This window comes from Phoca vitulina, unplaced genomic scaffold, assembly GCF_004348235.1.
Source record: "Phoca vitulina isolate PV1807 unplaced genomic scaffold, GSC_HSeal_1.0 scaffold10, whole genome shotgun sequence".
Lineage (NCBI taxonomy): Eukaryota > Metazoa > Chordata > Mammalia > Carnivora > Phocidae > Phoca > Phoca vitulina.
The window spans coordinates 25293562-25319490 of NW_022589713.1; the positions used below are offsets into that span (position 1 = coordinate 25293562).

The 25929-nt window shown below is 35.9% G+C and overlaps 1 protein-coding gene across 2 annotated transcripts in view; it reads right to left on the bottom strand.

The window, feature by feature from the left end:
- The window catches only part of ATP2C1 (ATPase secretory pathway Ca2+ transporting 1), a 161335-nt gene that overhangs the window by 34864 nt on the left and 100542 nt on the right, over nucleotides 1-25929 (bottom strand). For both annotated transcript variants that reach the window (XM_032408706.1, XM_032408707.1), the window contains exons 8-16: nucleotides 21290-21445; nucleotides 20270-20338; nucleotides 19217-19292; nucleotides 16016-16082; nucleotides 10348-10472; nucleotides 9381-9478; nucleotides 6387-6482; nucleotides 6210-6299; nucleotides 4271-4375 (exon numbers count right to left, since the gene is read on the bottom strand). In XM_032408706.1, the coding sequence (XP_032264597.1) occupies nucleotides 4271-4375; nucleotides 6210-6299; nucleotides 6387-6482; nucleotides 9381-9478; nucleotides 10348-10472; nucleotides 16016-16082; nucleotides 19217-19292; nucleotides 20270-20338; nucleotides 21290-21445 (882 nt within the window). The remainder of the gene's footprint in view (nucleotides 1-4270; nucleotides 4376-6209; nucleotides 6300-6386; nucleotides 6483-9380; nucleotides 9479-10347; nucleotides 10473-16015; nucleotides 16083-19216; nucleotides 19293-20269; nucleotides 20339-21289; nucleotides 21446-25929) is intronic.

Sequence of the window (25929 nt, forward strand, 5' to 3'; positions counted from 1 at the left end):
CAGGGCGCCTGGGTGGCTCAGTTGTTAAGCATCTGCCTTCGGCTCAGGTCATGATCCCAGGGTCCTGGGATCGAGCCCCACGTCTGGCTCCCTGCTCCGCGGGAAGCCTGCTTCTCCCTCTCCCACTCCCCTGCTTGTGTTCCCTGTCAAAGAAATAAATAAATAATCTAAAAAAAAAAAAATCTGAGAACATTCTTATTCTATCACATTTTTTAAGTTCAGCTGAGAATAAATTTCCTCTCAATTTGAAGACATTCTTCTATTATCTTCCAGCCTCCAGAGTCCAGTGTTACAACTGAAAAGCCTAAAGAAGCTACTTTAATTCCTAAATCTTTGTATATGATCTTCCCCTTGCCTCCTCTCTGGCCCCCAAACCTGTGGAAGCTTTCAGAATTCTTAAACACCCTCAAATTTCTTGATTATGGGCACTGTTGTGTTTATCCCTTTACCCCACCCTTCTTTAACATAACTCATTGCGCTGAGTAGCTGGTAGGCAATTTTACTCTAGAAGGTGAAGTCCTTCCTCTGAAAAATTGTCTGGTGTTATTTGACAAAATCTTCCCATTTTGGGGGCACCCAGGTGGCCCAGTCAGTTAAGTGGCCAACTCTTGGTTTTTGGTTTTGGCTCAGGCTCAGGTCGTGATCACAGGATTGAGCCCCGCATCAGGCTCCCCACTCAGTGAGGAGTCTGCTTCCCCTCTCCCCTCCCCTTCCTCCAGTGCACTGCGTGCAAACTCAATCTCTCTCACTCTCTCTCTCTCAAATAAATAAATCAATCTTAAAAAAAAAAAAACTTCCCGGGACAGCTGGGTGGCTCAGTCGGTTAAGCAGCCGCCTTAGGCCAGGGTCATGATCCCAGTGTCCTGGGATCGAGTCTCACATCAGGCTCCTTGCTCAGCAGGAAGCCTGCTTCTCCCTCTCTCTCCCTCTGCCTGTGCTCTCTCTGTCAAGTAAATAAAATCTTTAAAAAAAAAACTTCCCATTTTCTGGACTCTCTTCCTGTTACCACTATTAGATGGGTGGTAGCTGTCCTATTTATTTTCTGATTTTTGTACCTTATCTTTTACATTAAGTACCTCTTTGACCTTTTGTTCCACTTTCTGATAGATTCATTGACTTTATTTTAAAATATTCTATTTAAGGTATTTTGTTGTCATTTTCTATGGTCTTTGGAAATTTTCTTCAGCATCCAGCATTATCATTGTTTTGCTGAGACCACTTTCTCTGTTGGTTTGATCTGTGCCTTTCCTACTGAAGACTTTTCCCAAGTATCTAGCAATTCCTGACTGTCCATTTATATTAAGACCGAAGAAATTATAGGTCTAGAAGCTCCATGGGCATTGATAGGATTTATCAAATGATGGCCCTCACTATAGGGTGATGAAATGATGACCAGCAGTCAGAAAACTCTACCAGTGAATGAAGAATTTAGTTAAGAACACTCTGTACTGGGCGCCTGGGTGGCTCAGTTGGCTGAGCATCTGGCTTCGGCTTAGGTCATGATCCCAGGGTTCTGGGATCAAGTCCCACATTGGGGTTCCTGCTCGGCAGGGAGTCTGCTTCTCCCTCTCCCTCTGCCCTTCCCCCAGGCTCCTGGTCTCTCTCTCTCTCTCTCTCTCTCTCTCACTCACTCTCTCTCTCAAATAAATGAATTTAAAAAAAAAAATACTCTGTACTAGGGGCATCTGGGTAGCTCAGTTAGTTTTTATCAGACTCTTAATCTCAGCTCAGGTCCTGATCCCAGGGTTGTGAGGTGGGGCCCTGGATTGGACTCCCACGCTGGGTATGGAGCCTACTTAAAAAAAAAAAAAAAAAAAAAAGGAAGAAGGAAGGAGAAGGGCGGGGGGGGAAGGGGAAGAAGAGGAAGAGGAAGAAGAAGAAGGAGGAGAAGGAGAAGGAGAAGAAGAAGAAGAAGAAGAAGAAGAAGAATACTCTGTACCATTGGGATCTCCCCGGGACCAGTCAGCTTCTCTACAACTCTTCAATCTTCTTACTTATAGAGTGAGGGCAGGGAGATACCTCTCTACAGGCATTCTAAGAAAGTGGAATTAAGGCTAGAGGCTTACCCTTCAGGACAATGACGTCGACCTTAATCACTCTGTTTTCAGTTGTAAGCCTTAATTCTGCCCTCCACTCTTGTCTACAAGATGAGATTTCTGATATTCTACAGGGGTAAAAAAGGGCTAATGATCTGGCCTCAAGAAACAGAAAAGGCACTTGGAGAATTTCAAACTGATCTCCTGTTTTTTAGCTCTCTGCCTTAGTCCCCATCTTCACTCTGAGTCTTCTGTACTTTCTCTTTTTTATATCCTTTGTGCATTGGCTGTCATTTTGGCAGGGTCCAGGGAGGAAGTATAAATAAATGTATACTGACATGCACAAATGAAAGTCTTTTTAAGACTATTTGAGCCCCTGGGATTATTTTTAAATTGGTAAATCTGTCACATCTGTGCCAGGCTGACCTCTTCTAGATCCTGAGTCAAATCAGTGGGTTTGGGTTTTGTTAGTTACATTGGCTGGTTTTATTTTGTAAGAGAAGCTCTTCAGATCAGTAAATGAGAAGAATAATCACACAAATCTTTTCAAACTTATATCCTGCTCACTACCCATACCCATCTCCCACTCCCACAACTGAGAACATCAAACTGCAACATCAAAGTACAATTTCCAAAGTACAACTCTGATGAAGTTAGATTCAAAATTGCTGAAGTCAAATCATTAAACTTTACATGAGCCACATTATCTTGAAGTACTATGTAATCATACATAAAATGTAAAGAAACAGACCTTCCAAATAAACTCATATACATATTCTTGCTGTATAACTCTATGTCAAGGGAGATCAGCTGAAAATTATCTACTCTAATGCAATTTTTGAAAACTTCATGTTACAAGGTTTTAAGTAGGCTCCATGCCCAATGTGGGACTCTAACTCACACCTGTGAGATCAAGAGTCGCATGCTCCACCAACTGCGCAGCCAGGCACCCCTTATAAGGTTTAAAGGCATTTTATTTTTACAGTTTTATTTTCACTTGTCTCCCTTCCCAGGAGTTCATAAAAGTTCCTTTAAAGATTAGACAGAAATCTTTTTTCCTCTCATGATCAGAGTTCCTGGCAGACATCTATTCACAAGTTCAATGTTGGCCAAATTGGCCTTTCTTTTAAAATCAATTATGTTTCTGGGGCACCTGGGTGGCTCAGTCGGTTGGGCGTCTGCCTTCAGCTCGGGTCGTGATCCCACGGTCCTGGGATCGAGCCCCACATTGGGCTTTCTGCTTGGTGGGGGGCCTGCTTCTCCCTCTCCCTCTGCTGCTCCCCCTGCTATTGCTCTCTCTCTCTCAGACAAATAAATAAATAAAATCGTTAAAAATAAAATCAATTATATTTCCTACTTATTATGGGGGTGAGGGGAAATCCTCTCACTCATTCATGTCTACAGGGATGTAATGGTTTCTTGCTCACAGGTGAAAACACAGAACCAATTATTAATTCTGAATAAAGAAAATATAAAAATAACAAAATATGTATATTTTAAAGGCAAAGTAAGTTTAAGCATCAAGCTGGTAATAGCAACTATGACTGACATAATTATATGCTGCAGATAACTCTTAGTATAATAAGATATTATATAATAATATAATATGTAGTACAATAATATAGTATATATTATGTCACAACATGTATTATTATATAGTATATATTAATATAAATAAGATAATATATAATAATATAATTATAATATAATATAATAATAATTTTGTAAACGTTTCTAAAGCACCCAGGAACAAAGTAGCGGCTTGAAATATCAGTGCATGTCATTTTGCCAGTTTGTAAGCTGGATCAACTAATATGAATTATACACATTTGGTAACCACTTTTCCACAAAATAATGTAGTTCTGTTTGTTCTGAAGACAAGACATTCCTTCAGTGAAAGAACACAGATTAACACCAGAGGACAGAAATCTATAGTACATAGTCATCAACAACAAAAATGTTGATAGAATCTGGTGTCACAAGTTCTAGGACATTGAGACCAGGCTCCAATTCATTTTAAGCTGTTTGCTCACACAGCAAAACTTGATGTCCCTAATGCATGAATTCAAAGAGAACATGAGAACAAGGATGAGTTACCATGAATTATACACACTTTAAAGCAGTAAGCCTTTGTTATGCTCAATGATTGTTTAAAAGTAAAGGTGGATAATAAATACAATATAGTCATCTATATTAAATAAGATTTAGTAAGTACTCTTTACATGGAAGGGTACCTGCTGTGTTCGGTGTACACACTTAACAGCCATCCACTTTTGCTCAGAGCTAAAAGGATATTCAGCTTTTCTGATATAGTCCTGTTGAAGTCCATCAAGACCCATCTATATGGCACAAAAAGAAAGTTAATTCTCACCAACATGTGACTATTTTTTCCTTTAACAGAGAACAAGGGTCACAACTTACAGTTGGCTGGCTAGAGATATCTGGGTATTTTTCAAAAAATGGTGACAGAATAGCAGTGCTCCATCTACATATACCACATTTCTCTGAAGGGCAACATACATGATCAAGATGAAAGCCTGGGTGTGTAGATACAGGCTAAGGCATGCTACCTGGACCGTATGTAGACCAACTCTTCAACACTGACTAGATTAAAATCTCTATTGGCTCAAATTCTCGAAGGAAGCAGGATACAAATAAATAAAGGTACCCAACCAACCAATACTGAGCATGTACTTTTATGATCAACAGAAGCTTCAAATTCAATTTCTTACTTCTTAGGGATTCAAATATATCTTTCCTGTTGCTACCATCCTACCACTTGGTATTCTGACCTACTATCAGTGTCCTTTAGCTGTTCTTCACAATACCCTCTACCTTTTAACCTCCAAATATTCAAAAATATTTTTTAAACTACTGAAAAACCTAGCTCATTGCTTTTTGTTGTCTCTTTGCTATCTACTGAAACATGTTCAGACTCTTCTTCCTGGCTTTCAAAGGTCCTCCAGAAACCCACCATGCAGTCTATTCAACAATCCTCTGGGTTACTCAAACTCCTTTTTTTTTTCATCCAAATTCACCAATACACAAGCCACCACACATTCTATGCTTATTTTTTTCTCCATGCTTTTATCCTTGCTCTTTTCCTAGCTTACCTATCTAAAACCTGCTTATCCCTCAAAGCCTAGGTCTCAAATCTGAACTTGCCTTATTCTTACATGTGGCTCAACCTTTAAGACTTAACTATCTGCTATACTGGTCTAGCTTGTATTTGTTCCATGCATGTCAGTGTCAACTCCCTACCTAAAATGTGAGATCCCCAGTCATAAAGAGGTGGTTTCACACTCTTTATCTCTTAAAAAAGTTAAGAGTATAAGGTTAAGTATAACACGGTAAATAACGGTTAACAGATTGAACTTTTAAATATCTTTCAAAAAGCTATTCAATGCTATTTTAGTTACAACAAAATGATAAAGAAATGTAGCTTTATTCTAAAACTATCAATTTTATTTTATTAAATTAAATATAATAACCTACATTTCTATACTGAATCTCAATTCAAACAACCTCATTTAGAGATGTCCTGTTTCACACAAGTCTCAAAATTTTCTAAGACTACTCTTGAAAGTAGGAGTTTTAATTTTTGTTATGGGAGTGACAAAGGGGACTTTAGGTTTCTCATTTAATCAAATATAAGACTTAGAAGAGGACATCAACTGGGATAGATGCCCCAACACAAATTCTAATAATATACTCATTTAAGAAATTGATAATGGAGGAAATGGGAAGACTAGAGAAAGAAAAGCTGATTTCTCATGATGGCTTTAGGATCTTTACATAGAAATACTTAAATAATGCTGCCTTTTACTTGTTTGAAAGTTAGTACTTCAGCAATTACACACACTTAGAAAGCTTTCCAAAACACAAAACTCTAAATATTGTGGAAAATATTATGAAAACATTCCTTCATAAGAAGAAATCTAGTCACTGGTCATTAATTTGTTTCTTGAATGTAAGGGATAAAAGCTATACTGAAAAGGCTGGATTAGCTCTGTATTTCCAGGAAGAATAAAACTGGTTCCCAAAAGGCAATAATACAATGAAATATTGAGAGTCTTCATTCTACACCTAAAAACCAGTAATACTGAAATTGATGGCCTTACATTCTCTTATGAAGGTGAGTTCTCATATGTCAAAGAGAAATCAGGCACATACCTTCATTGCAAGAGCAATTAAAGCTCCTTCCGTTGGCTTCCCCATTAGAGTGTTGTTTCTAATTACAGCATCATTGCATACACAGCCCGCCTAAAAGAAATATACAGAAACTAAGAACCCATCACTGTGTCCTAAGTCATTATGAAAAGTCACCTTCTTAGAGAATAAAGTATTTACCTCAACAATTCTGCTAACAGCTGGGTTATAGAATCCATGAACAACATCACCATCAACAATCACTTCCCCAAACGGATTGTAGCCAACACCAGTAACCTAAGGAACATAAAGTGGGGTCAATAATTCTACCGGTAGATAGTGACTTATAAAAAACAAAACCTATGATGACTTGTGTTCATTTCATTTTATACATTATGATTACTGTTAGTGTATATACCTAGAAAAGCATGTGTCTAAAAGAACATTTAATAGTTAAAAGAATATAAATTCTGGGGTGCCTGGGTGGTTCCGTTGGTTAAATGCCCAACTCTTGGTTTCAGCTCAGGTCATGATCTCATGGATCGTGACACTGAGCCCCGTGTTGGGCTCCAAGCTCAGCCCAGAGCATGCTTGAGATTCTCTCCCTCTGCCCTTCTCCCCAACTCGTGCGCTCTCTCTCTCTCAAATAAAATAAAATCTTTAAAAAAAAAAATGAATATAGATTCTGGGGTGCCTGGATGGCTCAGTCGTTAAGCGTCTGCCTTCGGCTCAGGTCATGATCCCAGGGTCCTGGGATCGAGCCCCTCATTGGGCTCCCTGCTCAGCAGGAAGCCTGCTTCTCCCTCTCTCACTCCCCCTGCTTGTGTTCCCTCTCTCGCTGTGCCTCTCTCTGTCAAATAAATAAATAAAATCTTTAAAAAAAAAAAAAAGAAAGAATATAGATTCTAATTTTCACCATAATGACAAACCTATAATTATATCAATAATTAAATTAATAATTATAACAATGCATAGTATATTTTAAGTAGAAACATATTGTTAATATAATTAATATAATTTTATATTGTTTCTACTTAAAATATACCATAATAAAGGATAACCATGAAAACCTCTGTACATAAATGAGCTTTAAATTTATATAACATTACATTTATAAACAGTAAATTTCCAAGGATTCAAATCCATTTCCACATCTAACATTTGTGACAAACCTGAAACCCAGAAAAAAGCAGAATTCTTTTGGCAAATATGCAGGCTCAGAGACATTACATGATTTATCCTAGCACTTACAAACTACTTTAACATAGTATATTACATGCCAGTTTTAAAAATCAGAGGTAGAGAAAAGCCAGATACTTATTCCGTATGGCTAGAACAAACTAAGCCAACAAAAGTTCAATTTCACAGTAAAAATAAGACAGGTTAGAGAGAAATTAACAAACAGTTAATGCTTGACATATGAAAATATGGGCTTAGAACAACAGAAACTTATATCCTACCTTCCATACCTGAACCACACAAGCACATGTAACCCCAATGACCCTGAATCATCCAGAAAAGCCACATTCAACAACAGAGTATTGGGTATCCTTAACCAAATCTAACACCCTAAATATCAATAGTCTCATTTTAAAGCCTATGTAAAATGGAATTAAATAAACCTAAGTACAATTTCTGTCAATCTGTCTAACAATGTAGTAAATTGGATGCAAACACAATTTACAATACTGTACCCATCCTAAGTAGTGTGAATGAACATACCAGCCAGAAATCCTTTCAAGACTGGGGTGAAACTGGACCTTGTCCTTACCTAACTTCAAAATTAACCAACACACACAGATGACATGCATTTAAGACACTGCCAAAAATATTATTTTTAAAATAAAATAATTCATCTATTCATTTATTCTTTCAACAAGTACTTACTACCATGAGGCAGGCCCTGTGTTGGGCAACTTAGTTCTGCTCTATTACAACTTATAGTATAAAGAAGAACAGAAAATTTTACCTGGGCTGAAAATTAAAAGGCACTGAGTGCTATGAAAACAAGTAACATATGGCCAGTTCTGGGTGGTCAGCAAAGCTTTTTTAAAGAAGTGGGGTTGAATGTTCATAGCAGCAATGTCCACAATAGCCAAACTATGGAAAGAGCCCATATATCCATCAACAGATGAATGGATAAAGAAGATGCGGTATATATACATACAATGGAACATTATGCAGGCATCAAAAGGAATGAAATCTTACCATTTGCAATGACATGGATGGAACTAGAGGATATTATGCTAATTGAAATAAGTCAATCAGAGAAAGATAATTATCATATGATTTACTCGTATGTGGAATTTAAGGAACAAAACAGAGGAGCATAGGAGAAGGGAAAGAAAAATAAGAAAATCAGAGAGGGAGACAAACCATAAGAGACTCTTAATCACAGGAAACAAACTGAGAATTGCTGGAGGGGCGGTGGGGGGGGATGGGGAAACTGGGTGATGGACATTAAGGAGGGCACGGGATAGAATGAGCACTGGGTGTTATATAAGACTGATGAATCACTTTACCTCTGAAACTAATAATATACTGTATGCTAATTAATTGACTTGGAAGGAAGGAAGGGAGGGAGGAAGGAAGGAAGGGAGGGAGGGAGGGAGGGAGAGAGGGAGGGAGGGAGGTTGGTTGGTTGGTTGGTTGGAACTGAGTTGCAAAGGATGAAGACATAACAGACTGTCCTATGCAGTGAGAACAGCAGCAAAGGGCCTGAAGTAGGAGGAATTTTGTCACACTGAGAGAATCATAAAGTCGTGCACCTGGTACCCAGAAAGTAAAGTGAAACATATAAGGATAAAGAAGGAAATAAGGAACAAAATATGTAGGGGCCCTGAAAGGCCATACTTCAGGATCCTGGTCACAATGGAAAGCCATTGAAACATCTTAATTAATTAAAATAAACTTGCTAACATTTGGTTCTAAAAGATCCCTCAAGCTGCATATAGAGCAAGAATAAGAGTTTGGAAACAAACGACTAGGGGTGATTGAAAGACAGGTGCCAAGGATGATTCAGTTTCTGGACTGTACAAGTGCAGTGGGATCAAGACTGGTAGCATAAGGAAAAGGCTCCGCTGATAATGAATTTATAGCCCTTTTGAAGATAAGACACTAGAATTGTTAGGAATGTCTAAACACCAAAGATTCTTAACAAAGAAATACTGTTGTTAAAAAAAATCTATAGAGTACCTCAGCATGCAGACCATCCGAAGTAAGTATGTGGGTAACAGTCATTTCATTCTTTGTCAGTGTTCCAGTTTTATCTGAACAAATCACATTACAGCAGCCTACAGAATAAACCATTATATGTCACCAAGAGTCAGGGAGAAATAAACAAGTTCACATTAAAAACAAATCAAAGACTCTGGAAGCCTGTCCTGTTTCTCTTAATTTTGTACAAATCAAGCTCACTGATAATTTTAGATTTTCTCTCATTATACTTTTCACCACAATAAAGTAAGTTCTGAAATTAAAATTTAAAAAGTGATAAATGTTGACTTTTTCTTATTAACCTGCAACTGAATTTCTACAGAGCTTCTCAGTATTAGCTTTATATTATAACTTTATATAATACATTTTCTAGGAAGTTTTAAGGGTACCTAAATATAAACCCATGTAATTTTTTCAGTGAGTAGTTAAGGAATTTGCCTTCTCAATATTATAATGCAAACTAAAAATTAAATTCAATATTTTTGGATTCCTAAATTTTTTAAAGAAGAAGTTTCATAGCAAACATAAAGTTATATTATAGCAACATTTAGCAACTGTTGTATGTTTATTGTTCTTATCAGCAAATTCAACTGGAATATGGCATTCTAGGATCTATGGTTATCAATTATCTTCCTTGAGATGTCAAAAGAAAAAAATTCTATTAATTTTACTCCAAGGTTTCATTTGTTATATAGATTTCTTTTTTACATGATTTAAGCATTAGAACATTGCATGACACAGTAAGATTTCTCTGTAAGTACCCTGTCCTGAAAGATATACACTTTAATTAACTTTTCTGGTTCTGAAAACCATACTTAATTTTGCCACAAGTCAAATACCACTATTCTAGCCTCTCAGACAAAAACTGTACAACCTGAAGATGATTCACTGTTGATGTAAACTAACACACTATTGCATAAGTATGCTCATATTACCACATACTTACCCAGAGTTTCAACAATAGGCAGTTTTTTCACAATGGCCCTTTTCTTCACCATTCTCATAACACCAAGGGCTAGAGTCACTGTGACCACAATGGGAAGACCTTCAGGAATTGCTGCCACAGCCAAACTGTAACCAATATATACTTAGTATTGAAGTATAAATTAAATAGTACGTACAGCAATAATTTCAGTGGGCTGTTACTTAAAACAGAGACTAATAAAATATAAAATTAATACTATTAACACTCAAAAATAGCCTCAAGAGGAAGGGAAAGTTGATTACATTTACTGGATACCTACTAGCTGCCAGGTTAAGTGTAGTAGTTGAAGAATGTAGGTTGTGATATCAGATTACCTAGATTTATACCCATGGCTTCACCAATTTTTACCTGTTTGACCCTGAGCTATTATTATTCTACCTCTGTAGTTTAGTTTTCTCATCTATAAATGCAGTTAACAGTAAGAAGTATTCAAACAAAAACTTATACATGACTGTTCATAGCAGCACTATTTACAATGGCCAAAAGATCACTGTAATGTCCATCAACTGATGGGAAATTGTAGTGTATCCATACAATAAAGTATTATTCCACCATAAAAAGAAATGAAGTACTGATACATGTTACAACATGGATGAACCTTGAAGACATTATGCTAAATTAAAGAAGCCAGACACAGGGGCACCTGGGTGGCTCAGTCGTTGAGCGTCTGCCTTCGGCTTGGGTCATGGTCCTGGGGTCCTGGGATCGAGCCCCACATCGGGCTCCCTGCTTGGCGGGAAGCCTGCTTCTCCCTCTCCCACTCCCCCTGCTTGTATTCCCTCTCTCACTCTCTCCCTCTCTGTGTCAAATAAATAAATAAAATCTTAAAAAAAAAAAAAAAAGAAGCCAGACACAAAAGACACATAGTGTTTTTATTCCATTTATATGAAATTAACAATAAGCAAATCCATAGAGACAGAAAGCAGTTTAGTGGCTGCCACAGGCTAGGGAGAAGGAAGAATAGTGAGTGATTACCCAGTAGGCACAAGGTTTTCTTTTGGGGTGATGACACTCAATAATGGTTGTGATTGTACAACACTATGGATTTAATTCCATTGAATTGTATATTTTAAAATGGTAAATTTTATGTTATATGTATTTTATCACAACAAAAAATTAGTTTCCCTTTGCAAATTTAAAAAAAAAATCAAATTAAGTCTATTTTTTATCCCATTCCAAGTATTAGCTCTTGACTCTCCTACAGGTAAGAACATATGTGTTCCTGTTCTTCATTCTAACATTGTTGCATCCACTGCTTCTACTCACCAATTTCTATTACCTACTTTTTCTTTAGCACGATCTAACTTGTAATCATTAGCATCCTGTTCTGTAAGCATTATTAAGCTTTCATACTCTGTTTACAGGTTAATTCTAAAATTTGAAAGCCAGTGAATGACACAATACCACTGGCTAAATAGTGTACACAAAGAGTCAAGAAATATGTGCTTATCGGGGCACCTGGGTGGCTCAGTCAGTTTAAGCGTCTGACTCTTGATCTCAGCTCAGGTCTCAATCTCAAGGTTGTGAGTTCAAGCCCCACACTAGGTTCCAAAGAAATATGTGCTATCATTAATACTTCCTTCCCTCTTTTGAACTATTCTAAGCTGGAACAGAAAACTTTTTTCGTAGGCCTCCATTAACCCTCAATGTATCAGGAAAAATAGGCATCAGTGTTCACACTCTAGATCTAATGGACCTTTCCATTCTTTTGTTTTTAAGTCACTTTATAAATAATTTGCAGAGGAATAAAATGGATTGTGAAAAAGTTCATTAGAAATTTTTAATTTTAACCTTAAACTACATTCCTGGATTTGAAGGTATACATATATCTGAAAGGGGCAATGTCCTCTGGATGCAACTAATGGCTCATCAACTATCAGGAAAGAACCTGGAATACATTCACTTTACAAATACTGATTTCAAATTCAAAAAACATTTCCAATAAGTTATAGGCTTATCAATTCTGGTTTCACTTTTTGTATTTGTATCTTCAAAATGCAACACTTTTGAAATTGTGGATGGCTCATAATTCTGTTGAAAAGAGAACAGTCATCGTCTTTGTAACATAATTTTTAGATTTATACACACCAATAACATGAGTCCAATTAGTTTTTCATTTCTATGTCATATATTTCCTTTTAATCACTTATATATTCACACCAGCCTTTGGTTTTCTCCATTTATAAATGGTATAAAGTAAAAGTTGGTAAACAAATATCATAAAAGCTTAAAGAAAACTACCACACGCATCCTTTTAACAAAAAGGGGTGGTCTAGGTTCTTGCTGGAAAACACTGCATGATGAATTCCTTGCTGTAGAATGACTAAATGAAAGGGAATACCTGTCCTTCCCTTTTGTCCTTAGAAATAAACTATTCACTCATTAATTCAGGAGTTTCAGAAAATTTAGACTACCATCATCCAAAGATTCAGAGTGTTAAGATCTCACTTTTTTGATTAAATTTCACCCCCATCATTAGAGCATACAGTGGCTCTTTGTCTCCTTGCATTCATCTTCTGATTTGTCCAATTACTCTTCTATCAATTATTCTTTGCCATTATGGTGGAAAGCAAAAAATTATGATCCTTTAATGAGTAAAAACAAAAGAAGACAATGACTGTCTCTAGACCTCTTTTATACCTTTGTAAATGACAATGTAATATTTCTGAGCAACATAATAAAAAAATTAAAGGATAACAGAATAATGATGATTTACTTTATTATTACATCAACCCTATAAGTGATCCCATCATTCTTCTGCATTCTTACTGTTTTTACTCATTTTTAGAACAGCTGGAAATAATTATTAAAATAACTGCCGGGGGGGGGGTGGGGCACCTGGGTGGCTCAGTCCTTAAGCGTCTGCCTCCGGCTCAGGTCATGATCCCAGGGTCCTGGGATCAAGGCCCGCATTGGGCTCCCTGCTCCGCAGGAAGCCTGCTTCTCCCTCTCCCACTCCCCCTGCTTGTGTTCCCTCTCTTGCTGTGTCTCTCTGTCAAATAAATAAATAAAAATCTTTTTAAAAAATAAAATAAATAAAAATAAAATAATTGCTAGGGTAATGAAATAATATAATGCTTCAAGACACAGGAAAAATAAGGTCACAAAAGATCCCATAATATATCTTACTTAAATTTATAAAAGGACAATGGACCCATATAATAATTGCAAAATAGAATGAGTTTTATTCTATTAAAAATTTTTTAATGCTTTGTCCTTTGTAAGACCTTGAAGCAGAAATCAAAATGTCATCTATAAAATTGAACTGCTCAAAAAAAAAAACTCAAAATCTAAAAATAAGTCCAATGGGGGGCGCCTGGATGGCTCAGATGGTTAAGTGTCTGCCTTCGGCTCAGGTCATGATCCCAGGGTCCTGGGATCGAGTCCCACATCGGGCTCCCTGCTCCTTGGGAGCCTGCTTCTCCCTCTGCCTCTCTGTCTCTGTCTCTGTCTCTCATGAATAAATAAATAAAATCTTTAAAAATAAATAAATAAATAAAATAAAAAAAAAAAAATAAATAAAAATAAAAATAAGTCCAATGGATAATATGCTAATGTTTAGTATCTCACACTCATGCCTCATTTTAAACTTATTTCGTATTTCACTGAAGTCTTTTTTATACAGATTGAAGCCAAGAGTTTCAAATTGTATTTTTGCTCCTTTAAAGAAAAAAATATACTCCTTCACCCTATCACAAATATCTTTTAACCTCTTATTCAACCTACCTATTCCTTGTAATCCATTTGATTTCTTTTTTAATTCACTGTTTTTGTTCTAACATTTGAAATATTACTTCCTAGGCCTACTACGATAGAGCTGTTATCCAATATTTCTTTTCCTTAGATGCCTAGGTGAGTTCTACTCTTACTTATATCCCATACATCATCTTCCTTTTTTTCATCCTTGTTTTACTATAATTCATATAGGACAGGGAAGGAATAAATTTTCTGATTACTTACCTATCTATTTGTAATTAACTGGATCGATACGCTGTCTCTGCCTAGATTTATAGATTTAAAATCCTTTCCCCTCATACTTTGATAGCACTGCCCCACTGTTCTCTAATGTAATCTAATGCTATTGTGGAGGAAGGGTTAATAAAATCCTTTTCCCGTTCTGCATTTGGTTAAATCTCTAGCTCTGTTCCTCTAGTGACCTGGTTAGGGTAGTTAGGTCAACTATGTTGCTAGGCAACACTGCTTATGATAAGGGGATCTCCTGACTGATAAACCATCTATGGACTAGAAGAATTTTAATTATCTTACAGGAAGCCATCACTTTGGGTTTTCTAAGTGTAGGTGACTCTTATAACTGGACATGTCTCTTGCAAGCACCCTGGAAAGTATGCTTCCAGAGATGTTGGCCCTCACGAAGTATGAACCATTTTAACCCAGGGTAGCTCCCCAACTCACAAGGTCATCCCAATCTCCTTGTACCTGAAGCTGAACTGCTGCACAGACTCTCTCAGAAGATGGGTGCCTTAAGTTGCCCCACTGTTCAGCACAGGTACCAATTGTGACCTATTAAAGTTTTGTCAGTTGAAATGTTTAGAAGAGTCTAAAAAGACCCCATGGGGGGCACCTCGGTGGCTTAGTAAGTTAAGTGTCTGCCTTCAGCTCAGGTCATGATCCCGGGGTCCTGGGATCGAGCCCCTATCGGGCTCCCTGCTCAGCAGGGAGTCTGCTTCTCTGTCCCCCTCCGCCCCCCCCAATGCTCTCTCTCCTACCTCTCTCTCTCAAATAAAAAAATAAAATCTTCCAAAATTAAAAAAAAATCCATGGTGGAAACTGCAGTTGCTAACGAGAAATGTGATACCAGTCTAATTATCCTTCCTTTATAGATGACCTAACTTGTTTTCTTTAATTTAATAATGATGTATCCAGGTTCGGAGTTCTTTTCATCCTGTTTGGCATTTAGAGAATCCACACAAACTATAAAAATTTCATGTCTTGATTCAGATTGAGAAAATGCTCCATCACGTCTTATGTAATTTCTTCTTCTCTCATTTTTGAAACTCCTATTGGGTAGATATGGCATTTATTAAATTATTCTCTTTGTCACTTTTATTTCATTCTCTGTTTTGGACATTTTACTTGATTTTTGGGGGATCCCTCTTTGACTTTACATTACAGCCCTTGTACTGAATTTTTAATTTTAGCAGTTAAAATCATAATTTCTAAAAACTCTTTTTGTCCTCTGTTCTAAGTAATGTTTATCATGAATGCAGTTTCTTCACAGATCTCTGAAAATAAAAATGCTTTCTAAATTTTTCTGCTATTTCTTCAATTTTTCATTTTCCTCTGAGACTGATTATTCATTTTCTATTATTATGGTCTTTCTCTTTCATGCTGCTAGTTTTCATTTAGGCAATCCTTGTCTATTGATATATAAAAATGCAGTATTAGACTGATAATACCAGACATCTGGTGCAGGTTTTCTTCTGCTATATATGTAGGTTTTCATTTTCCTAGAATTCATTTCAATATATGAATCTGAACTATTTAAGTAGAGACACTATTCTCTTTTCTGCTCATATAATACCTCCATAATGGAATATAACCTATGCCTATTAGAGAAATAAGAGAGGAAAAAGAAACCTCAATTTATAAACAAATGATTAGAACTTACCTTACACTAATAGTAAACATTTCCAGGATATCTTTTCCTAGTAACCAGCCAACCAACATGATGATACCTGGAACAAAAATCAAATAACTATGTTTCCCTTTATATATAATCACGTAAGTATAGATGGGATAGACTAACAAGCTGAGGGCAGCCAAAAAGTCCCCTGACATAAAGGAAGGTGCATCAGATCACAATTACATGATTTTACAAAAATCCATTAAGCAGGGGAGATTAAAATTAATGCTGCTTAAAGTCAATGCTGTATATGCACACACCACACACACACAGTTTTACCTTGTGTTACCACTGCTGCCACCCAACCCCCTTAAAGCAATAATATCTGAGGATTCCCACTATAAGAAAATATTACCAGTATTTTCATACAACGGGAGAAAAAAAGAAGGCAGAGTAAGACATATAGATCTTCTATTTATTAACAGCTTTGCAAAAATAAACCCTGGAACTTTACTTCCCTTAACTAAATATCCAGGCAATATGTATAAAGTTCGTACTACAAACAAAAGAATACTTAATTAGGAGTTGGCTCAAAGAGTGATTTATCTTACTTAACATATCTAAAATTGCATTAACATTTAAAAATTACTATTTTTAATGGCATTTACAAATAAAAAATCAATTAATATATGGGGTGCCTGGGTGGCTCAGTCGACTAAGCATCTGCCTTTGGCTCAGGTCATGATCTCATGGGTCGTGGGATCCAGCCCCATGTCAGCTTACCCCACCCCCCGCTTGTACTCTCTCTCTCTCTCTGTCAAATAAATAAATAATCTTTTTAAAAATCAATTAACATAAACCGAACAACATACACTGCTTTAACCTTTGTCTCTGAAATGAAGGGGGGCATGGAGTGCACCACTGGTTTTGTGAGAAAAAATAGTATCATTATAGACAATAAAATAAAGCCACTTCAAGATTGTATTCTAAATCAATATAAACATCTAAACAAGTTTTTCTTCATCTTTCTAAAATTATAAAATAATAATCCAGATGGTGACACTCTAAGATCCTATCCAAAATACTATCCTAACAAAAAAAATCATGTTCAATGAACTATACCAGGGGTCAGCAAGCTATAATCTGTGAGCCTCCTGCATGCTTTTGTAAATAAGGTTTGTTGGAACATAGCCACATCCATTTGTTTCTATATTGTCTATGATGCTTTCCTGTTGATGGCAGAGTTGAGCATTTCCATCAGAGAATACTAGAAATACTTTGGTAAGGACCAAAGGCTAAAATATTTACTGTCAGGCCCTTTACCCCACCCCCCCAAAAAAGTCTGCTGACCTCAGATTTTGATCTTAACCTTTGTCCTATTCCATATACTATCCTAACAAGAAAAATTGTTTAATGCATTATATTAAAACCAGATAATCATAAAGTTGAAAGATTCTTATCACTAAAAGTGAGGTGGTTTCATGGTACAGCATTAATATAACTGGGGAGATTTCATTGGCTAAATGCCCTTAGATTTATCAAATTCCTATAAATTCTAGAAAATAAACAGTAATAATCAAATAATCAAATTAACTACCTACTAGTTAAAAATGAGGAATGAAATACCTTTCTACATTCTACTTTACTATGAAGGCAGAGACATCAATAGAATTAATATTTAAATAATTATTTAACTGAAACTGCATAGCAGAAATCTGCTTTAACTTAAAACTGTATTATTATTTTGAAACTTTCAGCTAACAAGAATAATTAAAATAATATCATGGAGGGACACCTGGGTGGCTCAGTCAGTTAAGCGTCTGCCTTTGGCTCACAGGGTCCTGGGACTGAGTCCCGCATCGGGCTCCCTGCTCAGTGGGAAGCCTGCTTCTCCTTCTGCCTGCCGATCGCCCTGCTTGTGTGCTCTCTCTCTCTCAGACAATATATAAAATCATTAAAAAATTAAAAAATAAAATAACATCATGGAAAAATTAAATGAGCAAGGACTCCAAAATTGATTCAAGTGTTTAATGTATGATAAAGATGTCATTTCAACTCAGTGAATAAAGAATGGACCACAGAATTAATGGTATTGGGATAATTAACCTTTGAGTAAAACTGTTATTAACTCTACCTTAAGTCTTATACTAAAATAAATGCTAAATAGTAAAATTAAGTGTCAAAAATAATAACTAAAGTCGTATTGATGTTTAAATAGATATAAACACTTTCTACAACATGAGGTTGGGATAGCCTTTATGAATTGAACAAAGACAGAAACTATAACTGCAGAGATTAATAGGACAATTATATCAGAAGATGTTTCAATTACTCTCTCTCCTGTACCAAGTTTATTATATTTATCCCTCAAAGGGAATTTAAAAATTGGAGGGAAAAAACGTAATAAAAGGATGGATATCCTAATTATACAAAGAGCTGTTACCAGCCTAAGACTCAAGCCACAAAAGAAGGGATAAGACAGATTGGCAGGTCATGAAATAAAAAGGACCAACACACATATGACGAAAGTGCTGTTTTTCTATAATGAACTGTGAAATAAAATAATGAGAAGTCTTTTGTCTGTTAATGACAACAAAGTTGGCAAGGGTGCTGGAAGAGTAATACCTCTGCCTTACTGTTGAAGGGTATTATTTGGTAATATAAACAAAAAACTTTAAAAATATGCCAAAAATTTGAAAATTACATGGATACTCTTTGACCCAATTTTACTTTTATGAATTTAATAAGATATCCTCACTGAAGAATCATTTACATAATTTTAAAAATTCAAAAAACATAGAAATGTCTTCAAGAAGTCTAAGATATTTTTTTCCCACATAATGGAGTACTATACAACCACCTATTTCATGACGTCAATTTAATGAGCATCTATTTAATGACAAGATGCTTATGAAGAAAATGTGAAACAAAAAAAGGAAAAATAGTCCATAAAACATTACTAACATTTTGCTGAAAACTAGAAAGACAAAAACAAAAATGTTTATAGAAATGCTCCTTGATTATAGGAATTACATGGAGTTCTAATTATCTTTGTAGAAAGGACAATGGTTGGGGGGCTGGTTTTATAATTTTTAAAAAGTAGTAGTAAGCTAAAAATTAATTAATTAAATGAATAAACAAATTTACGCAGCTATCTAAACTCCCCCTTACCACACACACACACACACACACAAAAAAAAAAACCTAGGTAAATAGATGAGATATACATACTCACTCTTCTCTTACCTATTATACCAAAGGAGTAAAAGGAAAGTTGTTTTCCTAAAAGGTCCATGCTCTTCTGCAGAGGGGTTTTTGGTGCCTTGACAAATTGGAGAATAGTGTCACTACAATGAGCTAAATTTAGTAAAATAAAATAGGTGCCAAGGACTCTGCTAAGTGCTTGACATATTCATGCTAGCTCTTAACATACCCATGACATACACATCTCTCCCTTAAGGTTAGTATTATTCCCTTTACTGAGGAAACTGAGGCTGAGACTTTTAAAAGCTTGTTTATTTAAAAGGTCCATGCTCCCCATACCTGTTTTTGAGAAGAAATCTATTATCCCTACCAGCTTCTCCAGGACTTTATTACCATTCACTGGCCCTCACTTTTCCAATCTTCTCCTTTCTGTATCCACAAACAAGCTCGCAATCCAAGTCTTTTTCTCCAGCTGGCTCCCTGATCGGCTAAGTCCCTTCTCTAGCATTTCCCTCACTGCCAAGCTTCTTGGAATGGTTTTATATACTGCATCACATACTGGGATCTTGGCAGGTTACCTGAGAAATCCAGATGACTCAGGGAGAATATGACATTTGTAGAATGCAACTTCTTTTTTATAAGAAAGTATTTTCAATGAGAGAACTAATCTTCAATATCCTTAAACAAGAATATCTTCCAGGTTATTTTACTTTACAATCTTTTTCCCCCATTACTTGGAATTAAATAAAGTTGGCAATTTTGGTGAAGACAAGTATACCATTTAGTAATTTTTAAAATTAATATAAAGCTAATTTCTAAAAAGAATAAGCCCTATAAATAATTGGCTATAAACCTTTATCTCCTATAAACATTCACTATCAAAATGTTTTAGCATATTAAACAATGTCAATTCAAGCCTTTTCAAATACAGTCTTTCCAATTATGTTTTTAAACACAGACAACTGAGTGATATTCTGAATAAAATACTACTTTCAATAGCACATAAAATAATCCACCAATACTTCCTGTTCCTCTACTTGTAATAGAGAATTTCAGATTTGAAATTAAAACATCATTAACAAATTAAGTACTTACTTCTTCTGCTTGCATCATTTTAAAAACCTCTCCAAATTCAGAATTTTCTCCTGTTCCAATGACAATACCCTAAAGGGAAAAACAGGAAAATACATTTACATTCAGATGGAATCACCTCTCTCAAGCAAAAAAAACCCAAAAACCTCTCATTCACTTTCTCCAAAGCCTTGCCCACAGTCAAGATGACTGACACTCATATCCAAGGTTCCCATAGCAAATTAACTTTGTGATATTACTATAGATCACTAGTATTTATGCCTTACTATATAAGCCTTGACCCAATTCTGAGGCCCATTCTTTGTCTGTATCAATATTTCTGAAATTCAAAACTATCTTATACTCAAGAGAGACATTTAATGTATTTTCTTTTTCCCCTCAAATGCTACTGAATCATGTCTTTTATATTTGTGAAATATCAGAATCCAGGAAACAAAATATCTAAAATCCATCAGTAGGCGAGTGATACATATTCAGAATATGATAGCTAGTACCATTATCATAAATTAAATTTTTATTTAACTAGTAATGAACATATCCATGTGCCCCTGTTTCTATCTAAAACAAACAAAAAAAAGAACAGATACTGAGGACTATGTTTTTAAGGCTCCATTATCTGCCAAATGGCAGAACTATGGACATATTACACCTCAGGGACATAGGCGCCTTAGTCTCACAAATAGTGGCTATGGGTTAGGTTCAATTCTGTCATTTCTTCGTCATATATATTTTTTTAAAGATTTTATTTATTTATTTGACAGAGACACAGCAAGAGAGGGAACACAAGCAGAGGGAGTGGGAGAGGGAGAAGCAGGCTTCCTGCTGAGCAGGAAGCCCAATGCAGGGTTCAATCCCAGGACCCTGGGATCATGACCTGAGCCGAAGGCAGACGCTTAACGACTGAGCCACCAGGTGCCCCTTCGTCATATATTTTTAAAAAGAGACACATAAAATTACCAAATAGAACTTTAAAAGGGTTGAAAACAAACAAACTGCTACTTTCAAAACAAGAGAAAAAATTACCTTTGCTTTGCCACATCTGACCAGTGTTCCCATGAAGGCAATGTTACTTCTTGATGCAAGATCTCCATTAGTTGCAGCCGGCTGAGGAGCGGTCACCTTAGAACAAGGTGTTGTCTCTCCTGTCAAGCTGGACTCATCAATGGAAAGATCCACAGCCTTGGAGAACATAAAGTACTCCATTAAGTTCAAGTTTGAAGTCTCTCTGTGCTACATTTAATATCTGAAGAGTTTGTAACCATCACTTCTTTCTCAAATATCCCCTTTCTGATCATTACTGAAATCTTTTATTATATCCATTACTCTAAGAAGACCAGAATAAGTACAACCATGTTTAAAATATGCAATGAAGTCAACAAAATCCAGCATGCAAAATAGAACGCTATAGTGGGAGACAAGATTAGCCCACATTTCAAAATACAACTAGAGAAAAGAAACACTAGCTGAGATTTTAGAGAAAACAATTCTCATGATAAAATATTACTTCCTAATTTTGCCATGAACTGAAGTTATGAAAATGTGTTTGGCAGATTAAAAAGACATGCAGAAAGACAAATATGAATAAAAGATTAAAAAAAAGTACTGAGAGAGAAATCATTTCATCATTTTGGGCTCAATTTTCGTGAAACTCTGCTTGCTATATACATCCTTACATTTATCCCAAATTTATGTCAGCAAAAATCAAAAACGTATATAAATGTTTCCATGCAGATAACGAATATCATATTATCTCCCATCTGTGCAACAGGATTCAATTTCTGAGTTTCACTACTAACACCTGCCCTAACATGCCAAATTAATTAAGTTTTCACCTACCCTAGCATGCCAAAAACAAAACAAACAAACAAAATCATCATTTTACATGTGGAAAACACTGCAGATGTGAGCTGGCTTTGTTTCTGAAAGTAGGACCCACACAACAATAGTTCCAAGGATGTTCATAGACATTGGGTATAATGTGATAGACAGATGACACTCTCTCTGTCTCTCTGTCTGTCTCTCCCTCTCTCTCTCTCTCTCTCTCTCTCTCTCTCACACACACACACACACAGAATAGGTACTAGAGTCGAGTAAGTTTTAGAAATACTGGGTTAAGAGTTAAACAGCTTCCCCTAGTTAGGTAGTGCTTCTTTAAACCTTCAATAGGTCAGTGTGAATCACCTCAACTGAAATAGATACAAAAGGAGTTGTCAAAGTGTGGTCCCAGCAGGACCAGCGTAACCAGCATCACATCTCCCTACCTCCTCAGAACTTGTTAGAAATTCACTACCCTACTTCAAATACGGAGGTGGGAGGGTAAACCTAAAAGACTATAAGCACTCCAGGTGACTCTGAGGCATATTTAACTTTGAGAATCAATGGAATAGAGTTTCACAAATTTCTTTGATCCATTTTATTACAAAAGCTCTTATTCTAGGGTCTTTAGGATACTTTGAGAAACTAGGACCCAGTACATGATTTTACTCATTTTAATAGGTTAATTCACTCACCCAAAAAACATTTATTGACTACCTTAACTATGTACCAGGCACTGAGATAGAACCTAGAAAAGAAACAAGGTAAGGAGGGCGCCTGGATGGCTCAGTTGTTAAGCAATTGCCTTTGGCTCAGGTCATGGTCCCAGGGTCCTGGGATCGAGTCCCATATCGGACTCTCTGCTCCGCAGGAAGCCTGCTTCTCCCTCTCCCACTCCCCCATGCTTGTGTTCCCTCTCTCACTGTGTCTCTCTGTCAAATAAATAAATAAAATCTTCAAAAAAAAAAAAAAAAAGAAACAAAGTAAGGAAATGAAACCAGAGTAGTTAAACGACTGTGCAGTCTTGCTGCTATTATAAACTGAGCTGGTGTTCTCAATTAGGCCTCTTGATTGACATCTCATACTATGTACAAAATACTCTAAACTTGAAATCCTGCTGGGGTTTTTTTTTGGGGGGGGGGTAGGGGGATGGAAACAATAAAGCTCATCTTTTTAAATGGTTCATTTTTTCATGAGCATAAATATCTCATAGAAAATAAATATTAAAAATTGGATCACGCATTCTCCCCATCTATACAGTAAAACTATATTTTAACTTGAACAATCTCATTGATTCATTCACTTAAAAAGTATTTATTAACGCCAGGCCCTGTACTATATCATACACAGTGGAAATTAGCAGTAAAACTAAGTTCCTGCCCTCAGCTCTTATTCTTATGGGAAAATCATCTAAAAATAAATAAACAAGAGTATGTAATATAATACCTTGTAATGAGGAAAAAATGCATAAGGATGGAGAGTGACATTTTAGATAAAGGAAAGAACATCTTTCAAAAGTAGACAACCCTTCTGTAGAGTCATGATTGCCCCATGAGGGCCCCAAGGATGGGCTACAATGAGGATGAAAGGATTCTAGGCAAAGAAAGCAAAAAGTACAAAGACTATTGGAGTAGGAATATGCCCGGTGTGTTCCTGTGCTAGGTAGACACATAACTTTGCAAATGTAATCAAGAGTTTATGGATTAGATCATGCAGCTGAAAAATGTTCAGAATGAAAATAAATTATATCACCTAATTTCCAAGACACTAAACTGTGCTAGTATTTCCTGAAAGTTTAATACAAATGTTATAGATTTTAGTATCAAAATGGGTTTATAAAAAGTCTTCCTTAAAGCACAGATCACCTGTCCTTTAGTCTTTAAAAAGCTTCCCATTTTCTATAATTGTGTATGCAAAGACGGCCAGGTAAATCTGGGTTACCTTAACCCAACTACAGATTTAAAAAAAAAAAATCCACCATGTTCAAAGGCAAAGGAATTTTTCTTTATTAAAGGAACATACTTATTTGACTTTTTCTTTCCAAATTAAACTTAGGACTATATAGTTTTTCACACTAATACATTCTATTACCAAGGTAAGAAAAAAAGGTTAGGTTGTTCTTCAAAAATGATGCTAGTACTAAAAACAATCAGCTAATATTTCATTGCTTACTATCTGCAAGGCACTTTGCTACATATCTATACTAAGTTATCTACTAACAACTACTTAGCTACTAACAACTACTTAGCTACTAACAACTCCAATGAGGTAGGTACTATTATCATCCCCGCTATTGTATAGACACTTGGAAAGGTTAAGTAACTCAGCCAACATCATATAGATAGTAAGCTATGGAGACAAACCAAAACATTAACAGATTAACTCCGAATTCCTATTAACTATTTAGAGAATCAATTTGCAAATTATTTCTCCTCCCTAGTTTTGTAACTACTTCTAGAAGACAATAAGAAAAGATATATTTAAAAATTATATTATTCTGAATTACAAGTCAACAAAAAAGTTTTTATTTGGCAAGCTCCTCTTCAATGCTTGTTATAAAAATCAAAACTGCCTGTAATTTTTCTGACTTTTAATTAGAAATAAGACCTGCTAATATTTAAAAAATATTTGTGTACATCTATAGAACTCCTCCTCTCTGACAAAGGCAAAATTAATGTTTTTTCCATTGAAGACTTTCTACTTTAAACATAAATCTTAAACATGGATAAATACTAACATTTGGTGGTTGTCTGTCAGAACAAAGAATATGAAAATAATCTGACTTTTTTTTTTTAAGATTTTATTTATTTGAGAGAGAGAATGAACAGTGGGAGGGGCAGAGGGAGAGAGAGAGAGAGAGAAAGGAGAAGCAGACTCCCTGCTGAGCAGGGAGCCCGATGCAGGGCTCAATACCAGGACCCTGGGATCATGACCTGAGCCAAAGGCAGATGCTTAAACGACTGAGACACCCAGGCGCCCCAAAAATAACCTGACTTTTTAAAAAGGGAAGAAAAGCATAGCTTTATTGGCTCTGTCAGTGAGCTAGCCCTTCAGTGTCAACCTTAGCAGTTCAATAACCATTTAATAGGAATTTTTGTTTAAATCATGTTTTTCTACAAAGAAAAGACATCATTTTTAGTACAATAGCAGTCAGCTCTGTCTAGTGTAGAAACTGATGTGAAAAAAAAGGAGCTTTAGATCTTTATTTTATATATATGTATATATATTTGTATTATATATATAAACTTATAATTTATATATATATAAAAATTATCAATGTGTAAAAAAAATCAAGAATATATTATCAATATATTGCTCAGTCAATAGAGCATATGACTCCTGACATCAGGGTCCTGAGTTCGAGCCCCACACTGGGCCTAGAGCTTACTTTAAAAAAAAAAAAAAGAAGAAGAATACATTATCAATAAAATTTGTCCAAATCATACAATGTAGCACACTGCACAGATCTCAACTGTCTTTTGAACAAGAATTGTTGAACAAGAATATTTTTTTATTTAAGTAATTTCTATATCCAACATGGGGCTCAAACTCAAGACCCTAAGATCAAGAGTTGCATGCTCTTCCAACTGAGCCAGCCAGGTGCCCTGAGCAAGACTATTTTCTTAGTTACAACTTATTTTCTCTTAATGGTGATTACAAGAGTTTCCGCAGGTAGTTTTGGGGGAATGAGGGGAAGTAAGTCATTTCTAAGAAGGTGGTATTTAATGAATTAGGCAAGCCTATTACAGTTTAACAAAGTCAAAACTTAATTCATCTGAGAAGAAAGATATTAGAGTCATTTATCCATTTCATATGAGAAAGGGAAAGGTAGGATAAAATGAAATCAA